Source organism: Metschnikowia bicuspidata (genome assembly GCF_001664035.1).
Source record: "Metschnikowia bicuspidata var. bicuspidata NRRL YB-4993 chromosome Unknown METBIscaffold_3, whole genome shotgun sequence".
Classification (NCBI taxonomy): Eukaryota; Fungi; Ascomycota; class Pichiomycetes; order Serinales; family Metschnikowiaceae; genus Metschnikowia; species Metschnikowia bicuspidata.
This window is the reverse complement of record NW_017387733.1, coordinates 2,479,017-2,499,152: the sequence shown is the minus strand read 5'-3', so window position 1 is coordinate 2,499,152 and position 20,136 is coordinate 2,479,017. Positions and strand designations below refer to the sequence as shown.

The 20,136-nt window shown below is 44.8% G+C and overlaps 10 protein-coding genes and 1 non-coding gene across 11 annotated transcripts; 8 read left to right on the top strand and 3 right to left on the bottom strand.

Annotated features, from left to right (window-relative positions):
* The first annotated feature begins 2,084 nt into the window (after positions 1 to 2,084).
* METBIDRAFT_t142 lies at positions 2,085 to 2,158 on the top strand. Its single transcript has one exon. It is a non-coding gene; the product is annotated as a tRNA-Asn (tRNA).
* A 986-nt stretch (positions 2,159 to 3,144) lies between these two features.
* On the top strand, positions 3,145 to 4,863 carry HEM1 (5-aminolevulinate synthase; the record flags this gene model as incomplete). Its single annotated transcript, XM_018857510.1, has 1 exon — positions 3,145 to 4,863. The coding sequence occupies one exon, from the start codon at positions 3,145 to 3,147 to the stop codon at positions 4,861 to 4,863; it is 1,719 nt and encodes a 572-aa protein (XP_018712241.1).
* Positions 4,864 to 5,347: 484 nt separating this feature from the next.
* SPC98 (Spc98p) lies at positions 5,348 to 7,858 on the top strand (the record flags this gene model as incomplete). Its single annotated transcript, XM_018857558.1, has 2 exons — positions 5,348 to 7,349; positions 7,410 to 7,858. 2 exons carry the CDS (start codon positions 5,348 to 5,350, stop codon positions 7,856 to 7,858), a joined length of 2,451 nt encoding a protein of 816 aa, XP_018712240.1.
* A 594-nt stretch (positions 7,859 to 8,452) lies between these two features.
* On the top strand, positions 8,453 to 9,409 carry CRC1 (carnitine:acyl carnitine antiporter). The gene has a single exon (XM_018856000.1). The coding sequence runs from the start codon at positions 8,499 to 8,501 to the stop codon at positions 9,345 to 9,347; it is 849 nt and encodes a 282-aa protein (XP_018712239.1). The 5' UTR covers positions 8,453 to 8,498; the 3' UTR covers positions 9,348 to 9,409.
* Positions 9,410 to 9,618: 209 nt separating this feature from the next.
* Positions 9,619 to 10,408, top strand: VMA4 (H(+)-transporting V1 sector ATPase subunit E; the record flags this gene model as incomplete). The annotated part of the gene is made up of 2 exons (XM_018854191.1): positions 9,619 to 9,639; positions 9,749 to 10,408. The coding sequence occupies 2 exons, from the start codon at positions 9,619 to 9,621 to the stop codon at positions 10,406 to 10,408; spliced, it is 681 nt and encodes a 226-aa protein (XP_018712238.1).
* A 480-nt stretch (positions 10,409 to 10,888) lies between these two features.
* Positions 10,889 to 12,058, top strand: MRS2 (Mrs2p; the record flags this gene model as incomplete). Its single annotated transcript, XM_018857408.1, has 1 exon — positions 10,889 to 12,058. One exon carries the CDS (start codon positions 10,889 to 10,891, stop codon positions 12,056 to 12,058), a length of 1,170 nt encoding a protein of 389 aa, XP_018712237.1.
* Positions 12,059 to 12,173: 115 nt separating this feature from the next.
* On the bottom strand, positions 12,174 to 13,085 carry METBIDRAFT_41465 (DNA-directed RNA polymerase I subunit; the record flags this gene model as incomplete). Its single annotated transcript, XM_018857404.1, has 1 exon — positions 12,174 to 13,085. One exon carries the CDS (start codon positions 13,083 to 13,085, stop codon positions 12,174 to 12,176), a length of 912 nt encoding a protein of 303 aa, XP_018712236.1.
* Positions 13,086 to 13,276: 191 nt separating this feature from the next.
* On the bottom strand, positions 13,277 to 15,898 carry METBIDRAFT_42638 (protein phosphatase regulator; the record flags this gene model as incomplete). Its single annotated transcript, XM_018857564.1, has 2 exons — positions 13,277 to 13,795; positions 13,901 to 15,898. The coding sequence occupies 2 exons, from the start codon at positions 15,896 to 15,898 to the stop codon at positions 13,277 to 13,279; spliced, it is 2,517 nt and encodes an 838-aa protein (XP_018712235.1).
* Positions 15,899 to 16,512: 614 nt separating this feature from the next.
* Positions 16,513 to 17,409, top strand: MTW1 (MIND complex subunit; the record flags this gene model as incomplete). The annotated part of the gene is made up of 1 exon (XM_018857448.1): positions 16,513 to 17,409. One exon carries the CDS (start codon positions 16,513 to 16,515, stop codon positions 17,407 to 17,409), a length of 897 nt encoding a protein of 298 aa, XP_018712234.1.
* Positions 17,410 to 17,686: 277 nt separating this feature from the next.
* On the top strand, positions 17,687 to 17,929 carry METBIDRAFT_41439 (uncharacterized protein; the record flags this gene model as incomplete). Its single annotated transcript, XM_018857400.1, has 1 exon — positions 17,687 to 17,929. One exon carries the CDS (start codon positions 17,687 to 17,689, stop codon positions 17,927 to 17,929), a length of 243 nt encoding a protein of 80 aa, XP_018712233.1.
* Positions 17,930 to 18,077: 148 nt separating this feature from the next.
* On the bottom strand, positions 18,078 to 19,524 carry METBIDRAFT_191368 (uncharacterized protein). The gene has a single exon (XM_018854846.1). The coding sequence runs from the start codon at positions 19,426 to 19,428 to the stop codon at positions 18,196 to 18,198; it is 1,233 nt and encodes a 410-aa protein (XP_018712232.1). The 5' UTR covers positions 19,429 to 19,524; the 3' UTR covers positions 18,078 to 18,195.
* Positions 19,525 to 20,136: the final 612 nt, after the last annotated feature.

The following is a 20,136-nucleotide window of genomic DNA, read 5'->3' as shown; positions in this document are numbered from 1 at the left end:
TTTCATTTTGGGAAGGTTTTATTACGCAATAAATATAATAATCGATTCCTGTCACCGCCGTGTAGGGCCATAGTCTATTGTCTTAGCTCGCATCTTGCTATTTGTTATTTAGAGGCATTTTTAGTCTGGCTGGGCTCGGTGCGCTATTAATTCTCCCTCTCTTTTACAGGTCAGCGCTAAGGTGCTTCTAGTATTTTTTCGTGGTGCGCTTAAAGTCTGAATTAGTCAATGCAGACTTGCATTTCACTGATCACTGAGCCCAAAATCATTGGTGCTTCCTGCAACTAATTCGCCGCGTGATACCGTCGCTGATCATTATTCCTTGCAGGAGAAGATGTGACTCTTGTGGTCGTTTTCTGCGGATTGTTATTGACTGGTTTCTTCTTTTGTTCTGTTGGGTCACAGCCACTGTAAATATGGATAATATCAAGTTTTCAATTTCATATACATCAGATCAACAGCTACGAAGGGGAATCTTGTCAGAATTCATATCGATTAGATACCTCATATTAATGCACGTGTCTCGTTTGACGAAACATCTTTAGATTCTATTAACCAATTTGGTATCGCACAAAAAAATTGCATACCTGATGCTTTCGATACAAGTTGTTTCCAGGACATCTGTCTATTTGTCACCTCGAAAACTCGTGATAAGAGCCTCTTCTCAACTTGGTCAGATAGAATGGTAACATTTTGGTTCACGTGACCAAATTTGTGACTATCAAGCGACTACTGTCTTGAAATTAAGCTTTTAAAAAATGCTACAGTTCCAACCATTCAAGTTTCATTTTTTCATTGATGAATTTAGTTTAGAAGTAAGTCACCGCGCAGCAATTCTACGAATGACCAGAAGTACAAGACGAGCTAACAGAGAATTGAAGAATAAATTTATTTGCTCTTTCTTCTTCTGGGTAAATTTTCATCAATTGTTAGTGTTTGTGTTGAATTACGCCATTTAGTAATTTGCAGGGGTATGGGGAACAAGGTCTGTGGCTCATGATCTAGTCTTCTAAAGGAAAGTTTTTACCGCTCCACAGAAGATGAACGAGCCCATGGCTGTTTTTAGAAGATAAGAACAATGGGTATAGAATCTTTTCACCTGGTTCTAACCACGATCCTAGTGTAAAAAGGGAGGCCGTCCTCCTAAGGAACTCACGCCCTGGAGGGTCATCTAAGCATGCATATTTACGTGATTAGCCTTCCTTCAACAATTCATAGGTCTAGTCTTTCGTGGTAATCATCCATTCACAAAAGCTAAATTTTTTTTTGCTCATCTGAGCTCTATTAGATTGGAGGAACAAAACTCTAAGATAAAATATGGAAAACCTCTAAACAGCAACCAGATACGTACCTACTCTTGAAACTCTTCCCGTCTCTTTCTTTTTTCTTGTTTTGGTGAATTTATCTAATAAAAGGATATAAAACTATTCAGTTGTATAAAAGACTTTTGGACAGCTTCCAAATACGTCCCTAGTGTCGAAATTCGGTCCATCACCTTCCTTTCAACATGTCCAGGACTGTCTTCCATCTACTTCCTCCGTTGTCAGGAATTTTTCAAAGGAACAAATTTATGGAAGGGTAAGAATGCCCAGAGAGAGAGAGGCGAGTCCATTTTTTCGAAAGGAACATCATATTGTAGGGTGTCACTGAAGGAATTTAAGACCCCACTACTAAAAGATAAATAACGAGAAACTATGAAAAAAAAACCTACCTCTTTCTTTTTGCTCTTTTGGTAGATTTATCTCATTAAAACCATATAAATAACATATATAAAAAAACCTTCAAACAGCTCCCAGATACGTACCAAGTGTCTTAGCTCGGCCCGTCCCCTTCCGTTAGGCACGGCCTGGACAGTCCTCATGGCACGTATCTGTTTACGTATTGGATATTACGTCATCGACTCCTAGGATAGGTCTCCTGTAGTAGTTTTCATCGTATGGCGCGAGAACCAAGACAGTTGAATTTCATTGGAAAAACTTTACGGTGGATGTGGAACAAAAACCAGCTCCGATTTGAGAAAGTTGTGTTTGTTCTGTCTTCAATACTGTTTGGATATAAATGATCAAAACGGTTTTCGCAAGAACGACTTCGTGGCCAAGTTGGCTAAGGCGTAAGACTGTTAATCTTAAGATCGTGAGTTCGACCCTCACCGAGGTCGTTTCATTTTTAATGAATGTTTTTGAAGTCTAAGCCTCACTATGAATTAGGCTCTCATGTGACCTGTTTTTCTTTGAAGTTTAGTGAATATTTTCGGTTGGGAAATTGCGCGATTTTGTTTTTGCCGCATGATATGCTGGATGCATAATTCTAGGTGGCTTTGTGGAGTTTGAAGAAAGATAAGTTGAAGAACGCCTAAATTCAGCTCATTTTTCGAGACGCTGGCTTTCTTTTAAAAAACAGACCAGGTATATCGGAATCCAGAACTCGGCTGAAAGGACAAGCTGTGGGTGAGTTGTGAGACTTATGGCGACTGTGCGCTGGGTGTATAAAGCTATGCAAGACAATTAAAGGCAGACAAGAATTTGCCAGGCCAACACAATATTTTTACATCCTGGTTGACCACCTCAAAAGTGGGCCCATAATATTGTTTCTGCTAGAGGAATGAAGCTGCTCCTCTCTTGAGAACTGTGACAATAGGCAGTTCCTGTCCGGGGATAGGTGACAATAGATGAATCCTGTCTGCCACCAATCACATGACACAGGTGCATTTAAAGGCCTCAAAAGTTTCCGCTTCGAGTTAAATCTTCCGGCTAAGCTCAAAATACCCTTGTGATATTACACGTCTACGTTATTTATCCTGTCCTCGAAAATTCCGGAATCAGTATGAATGTGAATGGAGTATCTACACAGAAGAAGTTTATTTTTCCAAACAAAGTCTAATTCCAAGTCGTAGCTGGAACACGCTTAACCATGCGAAACTTTATATCCGGTATGGGACATGCTCATGCATCCAGGTGATTCGTAAGATCGTCGCAGCTCCCGGTTGAACGGCACTTTTGAAAATTTGATACTTCTGTCATCCCCAAACTCTTAGAATAAAGCCCTCTTTCAGTTCCAAAGGCGAAGACTACAGACTCCGAAAAAAAAAAAAAACTAAAAAACAAGCTTTTTGAAGAGCTGGTAAAAAACACGTCTTGCTGAAAAATGGAATCTCTTGCTCGTGCCTCCATCAAGGCATGTCCTTTTGTTAGCGCCACTTCCACCCAGGCTCTCCGCCAAATGAGTCGCCTTTCCACCTTGTCCCAGCATGCCAAAGCTTGTCCTTTTGCTGGTACTGCGTTGAAGGCCAGAGAATACTCGTCATCCTCAAACACTCTTAAGGCATCCAGTGCCTCCGCCACCTCCTTCTCTTCGGAGAAAGTGTCTGAGTTTTACTCGTACTCTGAGAAGGACTTGGTCAAAGGTAAGTTGAATGTTGTGGATAACGTTTCGAACAAGAACGCCTTTGACTACGAGGGCTTTCTTGACGAAGAGCTTGTGAAGAAGAGACAAGACAAGTCGTACCGGTACTTCAACAACATCAACAGGTTGGCCAGCGAGTTTCCCAAGGCCCACTTGTCCGAAGAGGCAGACCGGGTCACTGTTTGGTGTGCGAACGACTATTTGGGCATGGGCACAAACAGCAAGGTGATCTCGGCCATGAAGAACACCCTCGACAAGTATGGAGCTGGGGCTGGAGGAACCCGGAACATTGCGGGCCACAACATGCACGCCATCAAGTTGGAGTCTGAGCTTGCTGCTTTGCACAAGCATGAGGCCTCGTTGGTGTTCAGCTCGTGTTTTGTTGCCAATGATGCAGTGCTCTCCATCTTAGGACAAAAGATGAAGGACTTGGTCATTTTTTCGGACGAGTTGAACCATGCGTCTATGATCCAAGGTATCCGCAACTCGAGGGCCAAAAAAGAGATCTTCAAGCACAACAACTTGGAGGATTTAGAGCGCCGCTTGGCGCAGTACCCCAAGTCGGTGCCCAAGTTGATAGCGTTCGAGTCTGTGTACTCGATGTGCGGCTCAATTGCCCCATTGGAAGCTATCTGTGACTTGGCCGATAAATATGGAGCGTTGACCTTTTTGGACGAGGTGCACGCCGTTGGCATGTACGGTCCTCATGGTGCTGGTGTCGCGGAGCACTTGAACTTCGAGGAGCACTTGCAGGCCGGTTTGAACAGCATCAGGAAGGATTCTGTCATGAACAGAATTGACATGGTTACCGGCACGTTGGGTAAGGCGTATGGTGTTGTTGGTGGATACATCACGGGAAAGCGGAACATGATCGATTGGTTCAGATCCTATGCCCCGGGGTTCATTTTCACTACGTCTTTGCCACCAGCCGTCATGGCCGGTGCAACTGCCTCGATCAGACACCAGAGAGCCACCTTGAAAGACAGAATTGCCCAGCAGAAAAACACCAGGTTCGTGAAGAACAACTTGAATGAACTTGGAATCCCCGTGATTCCCAACCCCTCGCACATTGTGCCTGTGTTGGTGGGTAACGCCAGGGACGCAAAGAAAGCTTCCGACTTGCTTTTGGAAAAGCACAACATTTATGTGCAAGCCATCAACTTCCCCACTGTGCCAATTGGCGAGGAGCGCTTGAGAATCACGGCAACCCCAGGCCACGGTCCTACTATTGCTACCGAGTTGATCAATGCTGTGGACAGTGTCTTCACTGAATTGAACTTACTGAGAACCTCTGATTGGCAGAGAGCTGGAGGTTTGTGTGGCGTTGGTACTGCGGAGCCTGCGTCGGTTGACCACATCTGGACAGACGCTCAGTTGGCATTGACAGACGCGGACTTGAACTCGAATGTTGTTGAGCCATCTATTGCCCCTAATGAGGTGAGTTCCGGCGTCAAAATCTGATGCCCGAGAAAGCAAACTTTCAAAACAAAAAATATCTTTTTTTTTTTTTTCTACATAGGATGCCCAGAAATGGATATTCTCAAGACTAGCGATATGCTAGCAATTCCACCTGCTTGTGATACAAGATCAGGCGTTGCACATATTCTGTAGAATGTCAGTTTACTTATACGGATACGTTCAGCGTATACTGGACGCGTCTCAGACCCGAAGGTTGGGTTGTTCTTTGTAAAGCTTTCGGGTCAAGATTCATTCCGTCATTCTTTGCCAGCTCGCCGTATGCATGGCCCCTATATGAATTCGTATTCTATGCATGTATTTTACCCTGAGCCATGCTCTGTTATTTGGCAAAGTTCAGCAGAGACTTGTTTGGAGGGCCGCAGCTTGTGTGCACCTCCCACGAACGCGCGATGGTGCAAGTATCAACAAACAAGAACACACAACGAGTCTCTATCTTCTACACTCCCCAGCAAGTGAATATCTTCATATGGCGTCCGGAGACCCGGATATTGTCCGGCTATATTTGAACAGGCTCGTAGGCTCGCTTGCACCTTCCGATCGTGAATCGCCCCATGTCCACACTCTAGTCAACGACCTCACTACTCATATAACGCGCCCATTTTCGGCTGTCTCCGCAAAACCACTACCGCAGATTCTAGACCAGTACCACAGGCTCTTCCTCCAGCAAAACCGGGCTGATGATTGGCGAGAGTTCCAAGGAATTGTGGACGCGTTCATGCACCCGAGTCTGCCTGACTCGTTTACGCGAAACTTGATCCACCTATCCCGGCTTTGCCCATCGGAATCTTCTCCTGACAGCGACAAATTCCCTCACATGGCTTTCAAACCTGTCCCACCTGGGCGCGTTTTGTCTCCGTTTTCCAGCAGCCCACACCAACGCGTGCTGCCCTCAAATTCGACCATGCCGGAGCTCATAGACCCGTACTATAAGACGCTAGATGAGCAGGCACTTCTTGCGTCGCTTCGACATACCCTTGCCGGCCAAGACACGAACTTGTTGAGGTTCCTGCGGGATTTTGGAAGCATCGAAATACCGGATCTGGTGAACACGAGCTACACACAGCTTTTGACTGATATCTTAGAGCCCGCTCTTTTGGGGAAAAGCTTGCACGTGTTTCTAGACTCCTGTCGGGGAAGCATAAACTCACCCATAACTACTGCTTTTCTCACTTACCTTCAAAGATACTTAGTCTTCTATGCCGATACCATCGAGGGTATATTCAGGACAGCGCCCAAAACTCTACTTGCACTTCTAGACTCGCTCGAGGACCAGACTCACAATCTACGATTCTTGGGTCACTTGAAAAGCCGTCTTGCCGAGCTTGATGGGTTTGAGTTTTTGCTCGAAGTATACAGATTCTCGCAGTTTGGCGACATAAGGATCGAGCAACTTGCACGCAACCTCTTCGACGATGTTTCTACGCCTTACTATCAATACCTCCAGCACTGGATAGTAAGAGGTGAGCTTATTGATGAGAGCGACGAGTTTTTTGTGTCCTTTGACAAAAAGGAAAATCACATCAATGACATTATTAAGTACGACCCCAAAAAACTCCCTGTGTTCTTGAAGGTTGATGACGAGATCTTCACGAAAATGTTCCAGATCGGTAAAACACTAGTGTTTTTGGAAAAGTATTGCAAAGAACTTGACTGGGTGAACGAATTTGCCCTGCGCTATTTTCAATTTATTTCCGCGACCCAAGGTGGCCTTATGTCCATGAGCGCCAATAAACTTCAAGTCATGATTGATCGGCAGTACGAAGAGGTTCTTGAGTATTTTACACAGGTGGTCCATTCAAAGTATCTGTTTTATTCACATTTGCTCGTTATTAAGCGTGTCATGCTAATGGAATCTAGTGATTTTGTCAATGCGGTCACTGCCAAAGGTGCCCAAATGTTCAGCGAACTGGCCTCCTCGTTGACATCGGCACGTCTCTCTGAGCTTTTAATCGATTCTATCGACCTGTCTTCCATCAAATGTCTCTCCCCAAAATATCAGAAAAGAATAGACGCCAGGATTTTGGACTTGAGTCACGGAACAATCGGTTGGGATGTCTTCACGTTGGCATACAGTGCACCAGAACCCCCATTAGAAGCTTTATTGAATTATCAAGATCAAAACACTCAGTACTTGAGGTTGTTCAACTTTTTATGGGGCCTAAAGCACTATCAATTTCTTCTCCGAGAACACTTTCTGCTGTTCCAAGAGTTTCATAAGCAACACTTGCGGCATATAAAAATGAAGCTAAAAGCTTCGCAAGGTGCAACAAGCGAATGGAGCGATCGGCGGCTAAAATGGCTCACTAGATCTCTTCGGATTATATGCTTGATCCGCCATAGGTTTGCAATGCTCATAGACGCTATCCTCAATTTTGTGTCTTTCGATTTGGTTGAAAACAGTTTCAATGAGCACGTTGTACGTAAGCTCTTTCAAACTTGTACGTCAAAGGCCCATGTTCTCAAGAAAGGTGTTTTAGGCGAAACCTCAAAACTTTCTATATTGGATTCCAGTTTTTTGAGGAATCGAGATCAATCCTTACTTTTGACTGGGTTGCAAACTTCGACTTTTGCTCATCAAAACACTAATAGTCTTACCATTGATGACTTAACCGCAACTCACATTGCGTATCTTAAGAGTGTCTCCGATTGCAAACTTCTTCGAGAAGACGCATGCGGTCGCCACAGTGGCAAATCATTTGTGCACCAAATCTTTGAGCTCCTCGAACTTACGTATGCCTTTCTCAGAAGCAGTGAAGAGTTTGGGACAGCTTTGAGTAATTACGTCAGCATTTTACGTTTAAAGTCCGAGAGTTTCAATTTCGACGAGGACTGGGATGACCTACACCACCGCTTAAATTCGGTTGAAACATATATCCAGAAGGATGTTTACGTCGACAAATTCCAGCCTTGGCTAAAGGCTTTCACACACGACATGCGTGCGGAAGTGGATCTTAAAGAATTTAGTAAGATGATGTAATGGTCTGCTTATATTCGCCCCACTTCGCGATTCGTCGACATTACCCCACACTGCATGCTCTCCCCCACCAACGCTCGATGCCAAGGATCAGGAGCTTTTGATGAGATTTGATTCGATAATCTCCAATCTTTTACGAGTTCTGCATATCACTCGATGTGGGAGAAGCTTTTGTTCCATTCTCTATCTCGTTTTAAAGCAGCCCTGATTTGACATTGTGGGGAAGACCTAGGCCTCGCAGGATCGGCCGCGAACCAAGAACAAAGTATAAGAGGTCAAAGGACAAGTATATTCTTACCCACTGCTTTGAGAATTTTATCACACGCAAGTAAAGAAACATTACATGGCTTGAAAATTGTTTACTGGGTCCAGTGGGACTCTTTCTTGGTGTTCGCCCTATGTATCTTGAAACATTTTTCGGCCCGCCGCTCGACCGAGGATAAGAGTCGCGAAAAGTCCCGTTCCCCGGATTTCGTGCGAAAAATAATACGTACTTATACGGCCCCCATGGCATTCACCGTCGACATACTCTTGCTACTTTTTCTTCTCTTTAGCTACACTATTGTTGCAAATTAGAGCAATTCAATTGAGCAATTGACTCGTTTACTTTCTCTTAAATCACATATTTATTATACCTCTCAACATGGACGAGACTGACAGTATTTTGGTTGATAACATCAAATCATTCGCCTCTGGAGGTTTCGGAGGCGTGTGCGCCGTGGTAACCGGGCATCCTTTCGATTTGGTCAAAGTCCGTTTACAGACGGGTGTTTACAAAACAACCAGTGAATGTCTCAAGGGAACATTGGCTAAAGATGGTCTCTTGGGTTTCTATCGAGGCGTTATGCCTCCACTCTTGGGGGTGACACCTATGTTCGCCGTGTCCTTTTGGGGTTACGACATGGGTAAAAAGCTTGTTTCCGGCTACAGTGGAACAAAGGTTGAGGATTTCACTGTGGGGCAAATATCCACTGCCGGTTTCATTTCTGCTATCCCTACTACAGCCGTTGCTGCTCCGTTTGAGAGAGTGAAAGTGATGATGCAGGTTCAGAGTGGTGCAAAAAGCTCTATGGGCTCGGTTATTGCCGAGATGTATAGAACGGGAGGACTCAGATCTATTTTCAAAGGTTCAGCGGCCACCTTGGCCAGAGACGGCCCGGGATCTGCGCTTTACTTTGCTACCTACGAATACGTGAAGGCTGCCTTGTCATCTCCAGACAAGGACTTGTCATTGGGTGCCATTTCAGTTGCTGGTGGATGTGCTGGTATGTCGATGTGGCTCGGTGTATTTCCCATTGATACAATCAAGTCTACACAGCAATCTTCCAACGTCAACATCTCCATTGCCACTGCTACCAAAAACATATATGCGAAGGCAGGTATCAAGGGCTTTTTCCCTGGTGTGGGGCCAGCCTTGGCCAGGTCGTTCCCTGCCAACGCAGCCACGTTTGTGGGTGTGGAATTAGCAAAGAATTTCCTCGAGAAGCTTTAGGGAGCAGGGCTCCGTTTTTCAGTGGGCGGGTTCTTGGATTTTTGAAACTTTTTAGAGAAATCACGTATCGAAATTTAACTAAATCAACTAAGGGCGAATTGTATTTGTATGAAGTAGAAGGCGCATCTTACGATACCCAGCTCGGTCTATCATTGGCGTTTTCCTGCAGTCCGTTTTCTCACCCGCACTACGTCGTGGGCTCAATACTCACCCTCAGGTCGACAATGATAAGACTGCCAGTCAAAGATAGCCAATAGATACACCACAAAAAATGTCGTTGACTGATGATCAGGTATGTCGGGCAATAAATCAACACGCATCTACGAAACACATTCTGGCCCGGGTCACGTGTGTTCTGCAGCGTATCAATGGCATGGCGTAGACCCATACTAACATATCAGGTGAATGCCGAGCTCCGCAAGATGAAAGCCTTCATTGAGAAGGAGGCCCAGGAGAAGGCCAAAGAAATTAGATTGAAGGCCGACGAGGAATACGAGATCGAAAAGGCGTCGATTGTGCGGTCCGAGACCGCTGCCATCGACAGCGCATACGAGCAGAAATTGAAGAAAGCGTCGTTGGCACAGCAGATCACGAAATCCACCATTGGAAACAAGACCCGGTTGAAGGTCTTGGCCGAAAAGGAAAGGATTTTGGAGGACATTTTCGAGGAGGCCGGCAAAAGCTTGGTTAAGTTGACATCAAATAAGGAAGAGTACAAGCCTATCTTGGAAGGCTTGATCGAAGAGGGATTGTACGCGATCTTGGAGGACACCGTCACGCTCATAGTGAGAGAGGCAGACTTGGACCTGGCCAAAGAGGCTGCCGAGACTGCTGCCAAGACGTTTGCCGAGAAGGCCAAGTTCGAAGTCACCGTGAAAATCGACGACAAGAACTTCTTGGACTCGGCCCTGGCTGGCGGTGTGGTGGTTGTGAACAAGAGCGGCAAGATCGAGGTTGATAACACTTTGGACGAGAGGTTGAAGTTGTTGTCTGAGGAGGCCTTGCCCGGTGTCAGATTGGAATTGCTTGGCCCCTCTGCGTCCAGAAAGTTCTTTGACTAAGCGGCTTTGCCAGGCCCCCATAGACCGTCTATATTTTCACTTCTCAGCACAATAAAAGTTCATACAGAGGAAGAGCGGCCGATGCATGCAGCTTTCTCCACGTCACTTGCCGTGTCATTCTGTTTGTCATTTTTTAGGGTGAGTTCCACCGGCCTCAGCCATGGACTGAGCAAGCCGCACGCGTAATCTCCAGGCGAAAAAATACTGTTGCGCATCCTATATACTCGCCCGGATTTAGCATAGAGCCATCTAGTCACCACAACCATTTTCCGTACACAGGGCGGAAAGATGCTACCGTGGTCTAGACACATGCGTGGCATCGCCCGTATCAGATCAAACATCGGTTTTTTTGCCTTGCCATCACGGCTTCTATCGGGCCCAGGTTCAACAAAGCCCGCCTTGCGAATACCACACCTGCTTAGAGAACCTCCGCTCAGTCCCCCGGAGGAAAACGAGATCAAAAAGACCACACTTTTGAAAATGGCGTCTCCCATAGCGCCAAACGATCTGTATGTTTCATACACCACTTTCGACACAGAAGGAAATGTCACTGCGGTGTCGCAGAAGATCCCCAAGGCTCAGTTCTTGAATGAGAACAACTTGTTTCCCCGAGATTTGAGGAAAGTCGACTCGTCTTCCATCGACGTGGCGCCGACAATCATGGTTCGGTCCGAAAATGCTATCATTGTCAACTTGCTTCATATAAAAGCCATCATCAAGAACGACAACATCAAGATCTTCGACACGGCCAACCCATCGGTGGCATCCAAATTGGGTCTTTTTATGTACGACTTAGAGCTTAAGCTCAAAACCCCCAGCTCCCTTCCCTACGAGTTCAAAGCGTTGGAGTGTATCCTTATAAGTGTACTCAGCTATCTCGAGGCGCAGCTACAGACGCACTTGACCAGCTGCGGGAAAATCCTAGCTGAGTTGGAGGACAATATCAATCGTGAAAGCTTGCAGGAACTCTTAATCAAACTGAAAAAACTTTCTGGTTTTTTCCAGCGAGCCACTTTAATCAGAGACGTGCTCGAAGAACTCTTGGACAATGACGAGGACTTGAATGGCATGTACCTCACCAAAGGGCTCAAATACAATCCCTCAGACACCGCCCTTGACTACTCAGAGATAGAGATGATCCTAGAGACATACTATCAACATTGTGACGAGGTTGTACAGCAGGCTGGATCGTTGATTAGCGATATCAAAGCCACCGAAGAAATCGCTAACATCATTCTTGATGCCAACAGAAACTCGCTCATGTTGTTCGAATTAAAAGTGACCATCTACACTCTTGGCTTCACGGTGGCTACGCTCATACCAGCATTCTACGGAATGAACCTCAAAAATTATATCGAGGATTCATTCTACGGGTTTGGTGCTGTGGTTGCCATGTCAATTGTCCAAGGATTGTTGATCACGTACTGGAACTTCAAGAAATTACATAAGGTGCAGACCTTGACAATGATGGCAAGTCCTGGCACCACAACAAAAAACAGGCTGCAGTTTTACGGCTTGGAGGGAGGCTGGCCTCGCAAACAATGGCTTTCCAGACTTTTATTTGGAAGACGTGCAAAACAACTTCCTCCCACGCGTGAGGAAAGGGATGTCATATGGCGCATGATAAAAAATGACAAGAATATACGCTAATCTAACATGTAAATACGATCACGGCTGAAAAATAATGACATCAATGTATATTGTACAATTTTTACATGCAGACGCGAACCTGCCGGAATCAATATCCGCCAAAAACTCAAGTTCTCTACTCAGACTCTTCGGCGTTGTCTTCCGAGCTTGAAGAGTCCACGTTATCTCCGCTTCCAGCTTCGTAGCTTGGGACCGCTTCAGTTTTGCTATCAGCAGCTTCAGTTGCCTCCGGAGTTTCCTCGTCGTCAAAAGTGATGTGCTTGCCGGCTGAAACTGTCACATCTGCTTTTGAACTGGAGCCCTCGCGCAACACAGGCTGAGCATCTAGCTCACTCTCTGGGGTCAACAAAGTGCCCTCAATTGAAAGCATTCTTCCGCTTGTGTGAATAGCCTTCACAGTGAAAGGAACTTTACCCTCTATCTTAGCACCGGATGCATCTGTCCAATAGCCAAAAGATTTGAATTTGCTTGAATTGTTTTCAGGGCTAGCCTCAGACTCAGCATATTCATCAGCTTGAACTGGAACAAACTCCCAGTCCTGTGGGATATTTCTGAACTTGATGGATGCATTGAACGTGTCGTGTATCAACAAGCCGATATGAGAAGCAGTTTGCATGTAAACAAAGCCTTCTAATAGATCTCCAATTTGCGGACACCATATAAGTAAATCCACAGCGATCCACATGAAGGAAAATGCAGAAGAATCTGTCACCTTTGCCAAGATCACGCTCAGCGCATCTTCGGATGTACCCTTGCTTTCAAGATTGATGTTGAAGTAGGACAAAACAACACCTCGGGCTTTTGGGAAGTATGTCATGATCAATGGATCTAAGTGCTGAGCCTTGACACCATTCAATGGATTCTCTATGTGACATGGTGCTAATGAAACATACATCGAAGTTCTCACCACCCGAAAACAATCAGACTGTCCCTTCTCGTTGACAACATTCGTGCTCTTTCTAGGATTCCTTCCCTTGAATTCTGACTCATGGAAAGACTTTTCCACCGCTTTAGCCTCGACAGACATTGTTCTAGGAGCTTTAGAATGCAATAGCACTTCTATAGTCGCGCAGCTAGACTTCAAGATGAGCCCTTGAGGAAAAATTCTGTGTCCTGCACAAATTGACGCGGTGATGACACTGAGACTCTCTTTTGCAGTCATCGATATCCTTATGATTTCCTATTATCGGCAATTTATGCCCCAAAGACACAGATTCTCTAAAATCTGTTTTTGAATCTCGCAAACTTCAGCGAAATTTGTGATCCTGGGGCGTATATGCCGTTATAAGTCTGAAGTGCCTTCGGGTCACCGTGGGTGATGTATTGTTTGAAAAGCTGACTTTCCTCCTGCTTAAACTCCTCATCCTTGCGTTTCACCGTTGTACTTTTAACAGCCGGAATTTTCAACGCCGCAAAGCTCTTCAATATTCTACTTGTTTGAGTTTCAGGTGCGTCTTCTGCTGGAGTGTACTCAGGTACCCCTGTGAATCGTACTTTCTTAATCACAACGCTCTCCATTGCAGATGAGGTTTGAGACAGAGTGGATATCATGGAGTTCCGGCTTATATCGCTTGCACGGCTTGGGTTGTTGGATTGCATGACCACACTGTTTCTTCTGGTATTGATTTTAGTAATTTGAGCGCGTGTTGGTTTCTGATCGACAAGCGCTTGTGGCGCATTAGGATTCTCTTTAAGAGAAGAGACAGAATTCTCTTTCCGATTCGAGGCGACCGAGACCTCTTTTCCAGGTGTCGACAGAGTATCTTTCGTAAGTGCATCCAGATTCTCTTTTGTGGGAGCAATCTTTACTTCCTTTGATGGCAAGCTCTCCTGAACAGCTACCTTTGATTGTCTCCGCAAATTTGTGGCAGATGGATTGTTCGGGTCAAATACCACATTGTTGAATACCTCTTTTTCCTTGCTGTACAATGCGCCTGATCGGGAAGCCTCCAATAAGTGTTGCTGAAACTTTTGACTGGCCGATTTTTTAACTTCAGCTTTGGGTTGGGAAATCTCTTTGTGTTCTTCGACAACATCCATAACAGGACGTTTGTTGCTGGCAGGTGATGCAATCAATGTCTGCGAGGGTTTTTTTGTCATCAGACCAGATCTCTTGATGCTACCACTAGGGGAGCGAGTAAAGTATTCTTGCTTGACTGGTACTGGACCAGTATTACCCTTTAAGGCTGTCGCAGCTGCATTGTAAGATATAGGCTGAGAACTCGAACGGCGTCGCCCTGTGGGAGTCGTTGAAGCCTTTTCCGTTAAACTTGTTGTTGATGAGTTTGCTTGGAGAGATGTTGCTGATGACTGCCTTTGGAGAAACAAAGGGCTTTGAGCTCCCGAGGGTTTACTAGTCAAAGAACCCGTTCGCAATTTAGAACCCAGTTCCAGGGAAGATACAGATTTTTTGGAATCAATTGAACTTGCAGGCGAGCTAGAAGCTGCAGGCAGCTTAATAGGAGCTTTAATCACAGGTATAACTTGCCGGTTGGTGGGCGTTTTGACGTTTGAAGAAACATTTTGTTTAGCTTTTTGCTTGGCAAGAATTTGAGCTCTTTGCCTCTTGGCCTTCAAATCTTGAACTTTCTCGCTTTCAACAATGTCATTGATTTTAAGAAGATAGTCCACTGGTAAATTGTGCGAGGTTCTAAATGCCAATTCTGCGGAAATCCAAGTGTTTCCAAATTCTTTTAACACGCTCAATAACCCTTCAATATATGTAACACTTTGGAACACAAAACCAACAAACTCGAAGATGGATTTCGGAGTGATTTCTTGATTTGAGTCCATCCGGAGAAATCGAGTAATGGTGGCTATCAAAACCCCATTTTTCTTCGTGTTGAAGAAATTCTCATCGATATCTTTAAGCATTTCACGGTAGTGATGCGATTTGCTCACAAATGAACCAAACTTTTGATCGTGTAAATGATCATGGTTGGAGACGAAGATTTGACGGCCAAACTTTCGAAGGATGAAATACAATTCATTAACCCTTAGAGCCCAAAAAAATACCCTGTGTAGGGCGTAAGCATTGTATATGGTGTCTTTGAGCTGCTTGTCTTGGAGATTTTTGGGCGCCTGTTTGATCGTCTTGTACTTCTCGATCATCGGTTTCTGCCTGTTGAGCATCTTGGACGTCTCCTCGGTGATAGTGAAGAGCGAACACAAGTCAATGTCAATTAATGAAGCCTCGGAGTAATCATCACAAAAGCTTGTTTGGGTATTCACTCGAAACATTAGACACGATTTCTCGAATAAACCACTGCTTAAGACCAAGTCAAAATCTTTTTCAACGTCAAAAAATGACTTGGTAAACAAGGAGTCAAGATCTTGTAGGTACTCATCATTTGCAATTTCCTTGGACGCATTGAGGTATCTCTTTTGATAAGCGTCCTGGCAAGTGAGACATAGAGCACGAAATGCTTTCAAGCAAGATACCGAGGAGGCTGATGAAGGTAAGTCATCAAAAGGCACAGTCTCCAGGTCCCTCATATCATATGGGATATGCGTGACTACTTGAGAGACCACTACAGAAGCAGACTTGATTAGTTTGAAGTTCTCAAGTGCCTTTAATTTGGGAAGAAAGCCTGGTTCGTGGATGGCAAATAAGTTCGACGCGAGGTAAATAAGATAATGGATCAAAATGATAGTGTCGGGGCTATCATTGACTGCCTTAAGTGAGTCGTCCACAGCTTCTATGAGGCGTTCAAGCTTGACTAAGGCATACTTGTATTGCATGACACGAGCATCCAAGGAGTCCATGAATTTTGGTTCAAACTTCAACGACACCTCATCGCTGTCTTTAGTGGCGGCCTCGTTCCCCGGGCTTCCGTTCATGGGCGTAATTTGTTTGTTTCAGGGGGTTCAACTGTGCGATTAGAGACCCTGATTGGTCAAGTTTCGGTGAACAAGAGTGTTGCGGAGTCCCCAATAGATGGAAGCTATTTCTCGGGAACAAGCTTGGTTTTCGGAGTCAAGGTTCAGCGTCAGAGATATGCAGATAAAGAAGACGAAAGTCGTGTGTGAATGACTGCTGCTGCTTTATCAGTTCTGTCAGTTCACACTAGTAAAAAATCTAAAATTTAAGGTGGAATTAAGAGGTTTGCGCGGAGCGTCTCCAAGTAGCGCACTTGCCAGGGCGTGCAAGTAGAGCACTGGGCCCGCGCCCTCGGCGCGGATCTCCAGGAACCTGGACATGGGGTAATCCAGGCAAGAGAGGAATACGTATTCTGACCACAGACAGCAAATTTCCAAGCGGGCACTCAGAATTTAATGGCAGAAGATTCCAAAATTAAGCCCTTTCAGCCCACGTGAGGTAAAAAGAAAACTGAAGTCACTCGATTTGGTTGCTTGTTCGAGCTATCTCGCACGGCTGTATCACGTGACCGGCATGTCATGATCCGTAAACAAAAACAATGTTTCTGCAATTGGCAAGTCACCACAAATCGCGTATGAACTCTAGCGACTATAGGGTCACGGCTCTACTAACGGAGCACCTTGGTTTTGCCCCGCTAACCTTGGTGGACGAAGTTATTAATGCGGTTAATAAAATCATGTACAATTGCACCGATGCGTTGGAAAACTTCCTCGTAAAACGCCGAGAGGCGCAACTAAAAAAGCTACGGATGCATAACGGAATTGGGGAAGACGATGCTGATATTGACACTGACGGCTTTATGACCGATCAAATCGCTGCTGCTGAAAGGAACGGTGAGGTATTCCCATACGCGGAAATCAGAAGTGGGACCGCAGAACTAGAAACGCTACTAGTGTCTCATGTAGACAAGAATTTCGACAAATTTGAGCTCTATACGCTACGAAATATTCTCACCATGCCCCGGGATCTTGTGGAAGATGGCTGGGTCAGACTCAAGCACCATGAGCACCTCGATACTGTAGATTTCGCCAGTGTTTCCGAAGATTCAAGTGCCCGAATCAAGTCCCTTATCAGAAACATCAGCATGGAACTACAGCTACGAAAGCTCTTGCAATTTCAGTTGGCCAAGGCCAAGAAGTTGGTCAGTCTACTCACCCGCTATAAGCACAGCATCGACTCGCTCATTCTGACACATCTGGATACCGAGCTTTCCCCGGACTCTGCGCGTATATTGAAGGAAAACCTCACCCCCATGAATGAAAATATTTACTACTTGCTTAGCCAGCTGAACGACCTCATAGAGCAGGCACTTCGGCTCAAACAGACTTTCACCAAAGACACAGCGCTAAAAGAGGGGGGTCAGGTGCAATTTTGGCCTACGAATCGCGAGGACTACATTCGCGAAAAAACAATCAAGCTTCTTGAAAACATCACAGGAACTTCTCCGGGCTCGCGGCCCTCAGCAGCCTGACGCTCCTCTGCATACTCCCCCCTAATAAGAACCAACTAATATTCAAGTACGCTTAGCACTCATACACCAGGATATTATAGAATGTAAGACTACGATATTGCCAATGGCATAGTATCAAAATATCCAACTTCTGTAGTTCATCATCATACACTGGGGCAAGCGTCTTGGCAAGCCTGCTGGTAGCTGAGCTTTTTTCGGCGCGCGCACGCACTGAGAGCCAATTAGAGAGCATCGAAATCTAAGGCCAATCTTTATCTAGCAAATCCGTTAACTAATCATGGCTGGCACGTTAAGACCTGACGCTGAGTTCCAAAGATTCAATACTGCCAAGGAGAAGCTTGGCCACTATTTTCGCTTCACCACAAGATCCGCTTTGTTCAACATTGTGTTCGCCGGCTTGGTTCCAGTAGGCTTGACTATCATGGCCTACAATCAGGAGGGACAATACCCTTTCGCCAGAGTTTTTAGAAATGACGTGATTTTGGACCAAGAATATGTTCCAAGAAAAAAAGACTTGTAAGCTGGATGAAGTTGAGAAGGGCTTTTGCATGCTGTTTGGATAACAGCACCTGTACTCGTACAGTATATGATGGTAAATACATATTCAGAAGAATAGAGAAAAATAGATTTCGAGTGGCATTGTATCATTATTATCCTCCTGCAATACTTGGTTTGGAGGAGAGCGTCCTGCCGACCATCATGTGTAACAGAGATTGTTGCACTATATCAAATTGAAACCATATTAAAAACGAATGAGTAGGATCAGCTCTCGCTTACCAGATTTTTTCATTCTGATTCTGTAGAAAAAGATTCGTCGCTGGTGCTCGACAGATTGTGATCGTTCTTTAGCTGCACTTGAAATGAACCAAGCCTAGATTTCATATCCTTACTAACTTCTCTTCTACGTCTCAGGCCGGCCCACGGACTTGGTTTAGAGATCATTCTAGGATTCTTTGAGCGCTGGAGAGTGTTGGAGACTTTAGATGGTGACATTCTGCTTGTGACAAGCTTTCTCGGTGTTTTCAGCAGTTTCAGTATCATAGCTGTCTCATCTGCAAACATAAATTTACCCTCTTTCATATGAAATTCATGCAAACAATTGTCGAGAGAGAGCTTAGAACTGGCTTTATAACCAGAACCATAAGATCCAACTCTCTGGAAAGCATGATGTCTTGAGTGAGCATGTTCGTCTATAGCCGAAAACGTTTGCATTCGAAAAGTGGGAGAGCTTTCTCCAAGTTTTACATTTTTCTTGGAGTTTTCACCGTTGTTTGCTAAAGCCTTGTCAATGTTTTTGCAATCAGGAACTATTTCCTTCATGCCCTCAAGTTTGAAAGAATTCCGCCCCAAGAACATCTCGAAGTCACATTGACTGTTCTCGTCGCCCGATATATTGCAATACTGATGCGGTGTACTGAAGGTATGGAAAACCGGGATATCTGGGATTTCACTGCTCATTGCTCCTATAGTGGAGCTTATTCCATCTTCGTTTGAATTGGTGTAGCACGAGACAGACTTCTCTTTCAAACCAAACGGCATTATACTGTTCGCTTTATCAAGATGTTCAAAAGCTGGCCGTATTGGTTCGTTGGGGAGAAGTTGCGAGGCTGTGGTCGAGGAGCTCCGAGTCTCAAAATTGACTTCGGGGGACCACAGTTGTTCCTGATCTTGAAATATATCATCCTTTATATCAGGTTCATGAAAAAGGGAAAGGGTCGGGAAGTTTTGTGGAGATACAGGGCTTTCAAATGGATGATTGAATGAGGGTTCAGATACCAATGTTGAGTTTGAATTTGCAACCATTGGCTTTTGCACGGGCAATTCAGCATGTAAATTGTTGATTGGGTCATACAAAGCTCCAGTTTCTCTAAAAAAAGGTGAGTTTTCCAAGGTCGTAGAAGCTGTGTCGAAGCCAGGCTTTGGGGCGAAGACTGGCCCATTCATTGGTGAAGAACGGCCTCGAGGCATTGCGTATGAGAGTGAGGAAAGCGAGTGGCACGAGGTAGTTCCTCTATTCATGTGTTCATTTCTTTTAGGGATATTCTTGATATGGTTGAATAATGCCCCTATTTCTTTTCCCGTGACGTTTTGACTTCCAAAGAAGGGGCAAATATTTTTCGAGTTTCACTTCGCTTGAAATGCTGGTGAAAGATAAGATCGGAGGATCTGTGTGGTTTAGTAGCGAAATGATATATCGGATAAAGTGTTTTTTACGTTCGGAGCAGTTCAAAAACTTTGAGGCTAGGGTGAGGTTCTAACTGAAACTTTTCAAAAATTGTGACACCCTGGAAAGTAACAGTATATCAAGAAATTTAGTCATTTAGTGCTTAATCGGGAAGGCGAGCCAGTAGTAGCATTCCGCACCCGTGCATTTATTACGAGATCTCAACTGGGGAATAATCCAGCACCGGACATGGTGAGTAACAAAGGGAGATAAGAGGGGGAATAGGGAAGAATATAGAACAGAGATTACTTTGGCAGATTCAACATGTTATCTCTTGGACTTTCTTGCTAAATACAGAAACAAAAACGGGCGACCTGAATTTTACAAACTTTTCTGATTTTCCACCTTACTCATCAATTAAAGTGCTTGCGTAAATTTTTAAATACTTAAAGGAGGTGACCTCGATCATAAAATTTTGAACTTTTCAAAAAGAAGCCTCCTTTCGGATGTGTCTTGTAATTTTTGTTGAAGTGAACACTCTTCATATCTGATGACAGTATCCT

Coding starts and splice junctions, on each gene's coding strand:
- CRC1 (XM_018856000.1), top strand. CDS start 8,499: ATGGACGAGACTGACAGTATTTTGGTTGATAACATCAAATCATTCGCC.
- METBIDRAFT_191368 (XM_018854846.1), bottom strand. CDS start 19,428: ATGAATAGAGGAACTACCTCGTGCCACTCGCTTTCCTCACTCTCATAC.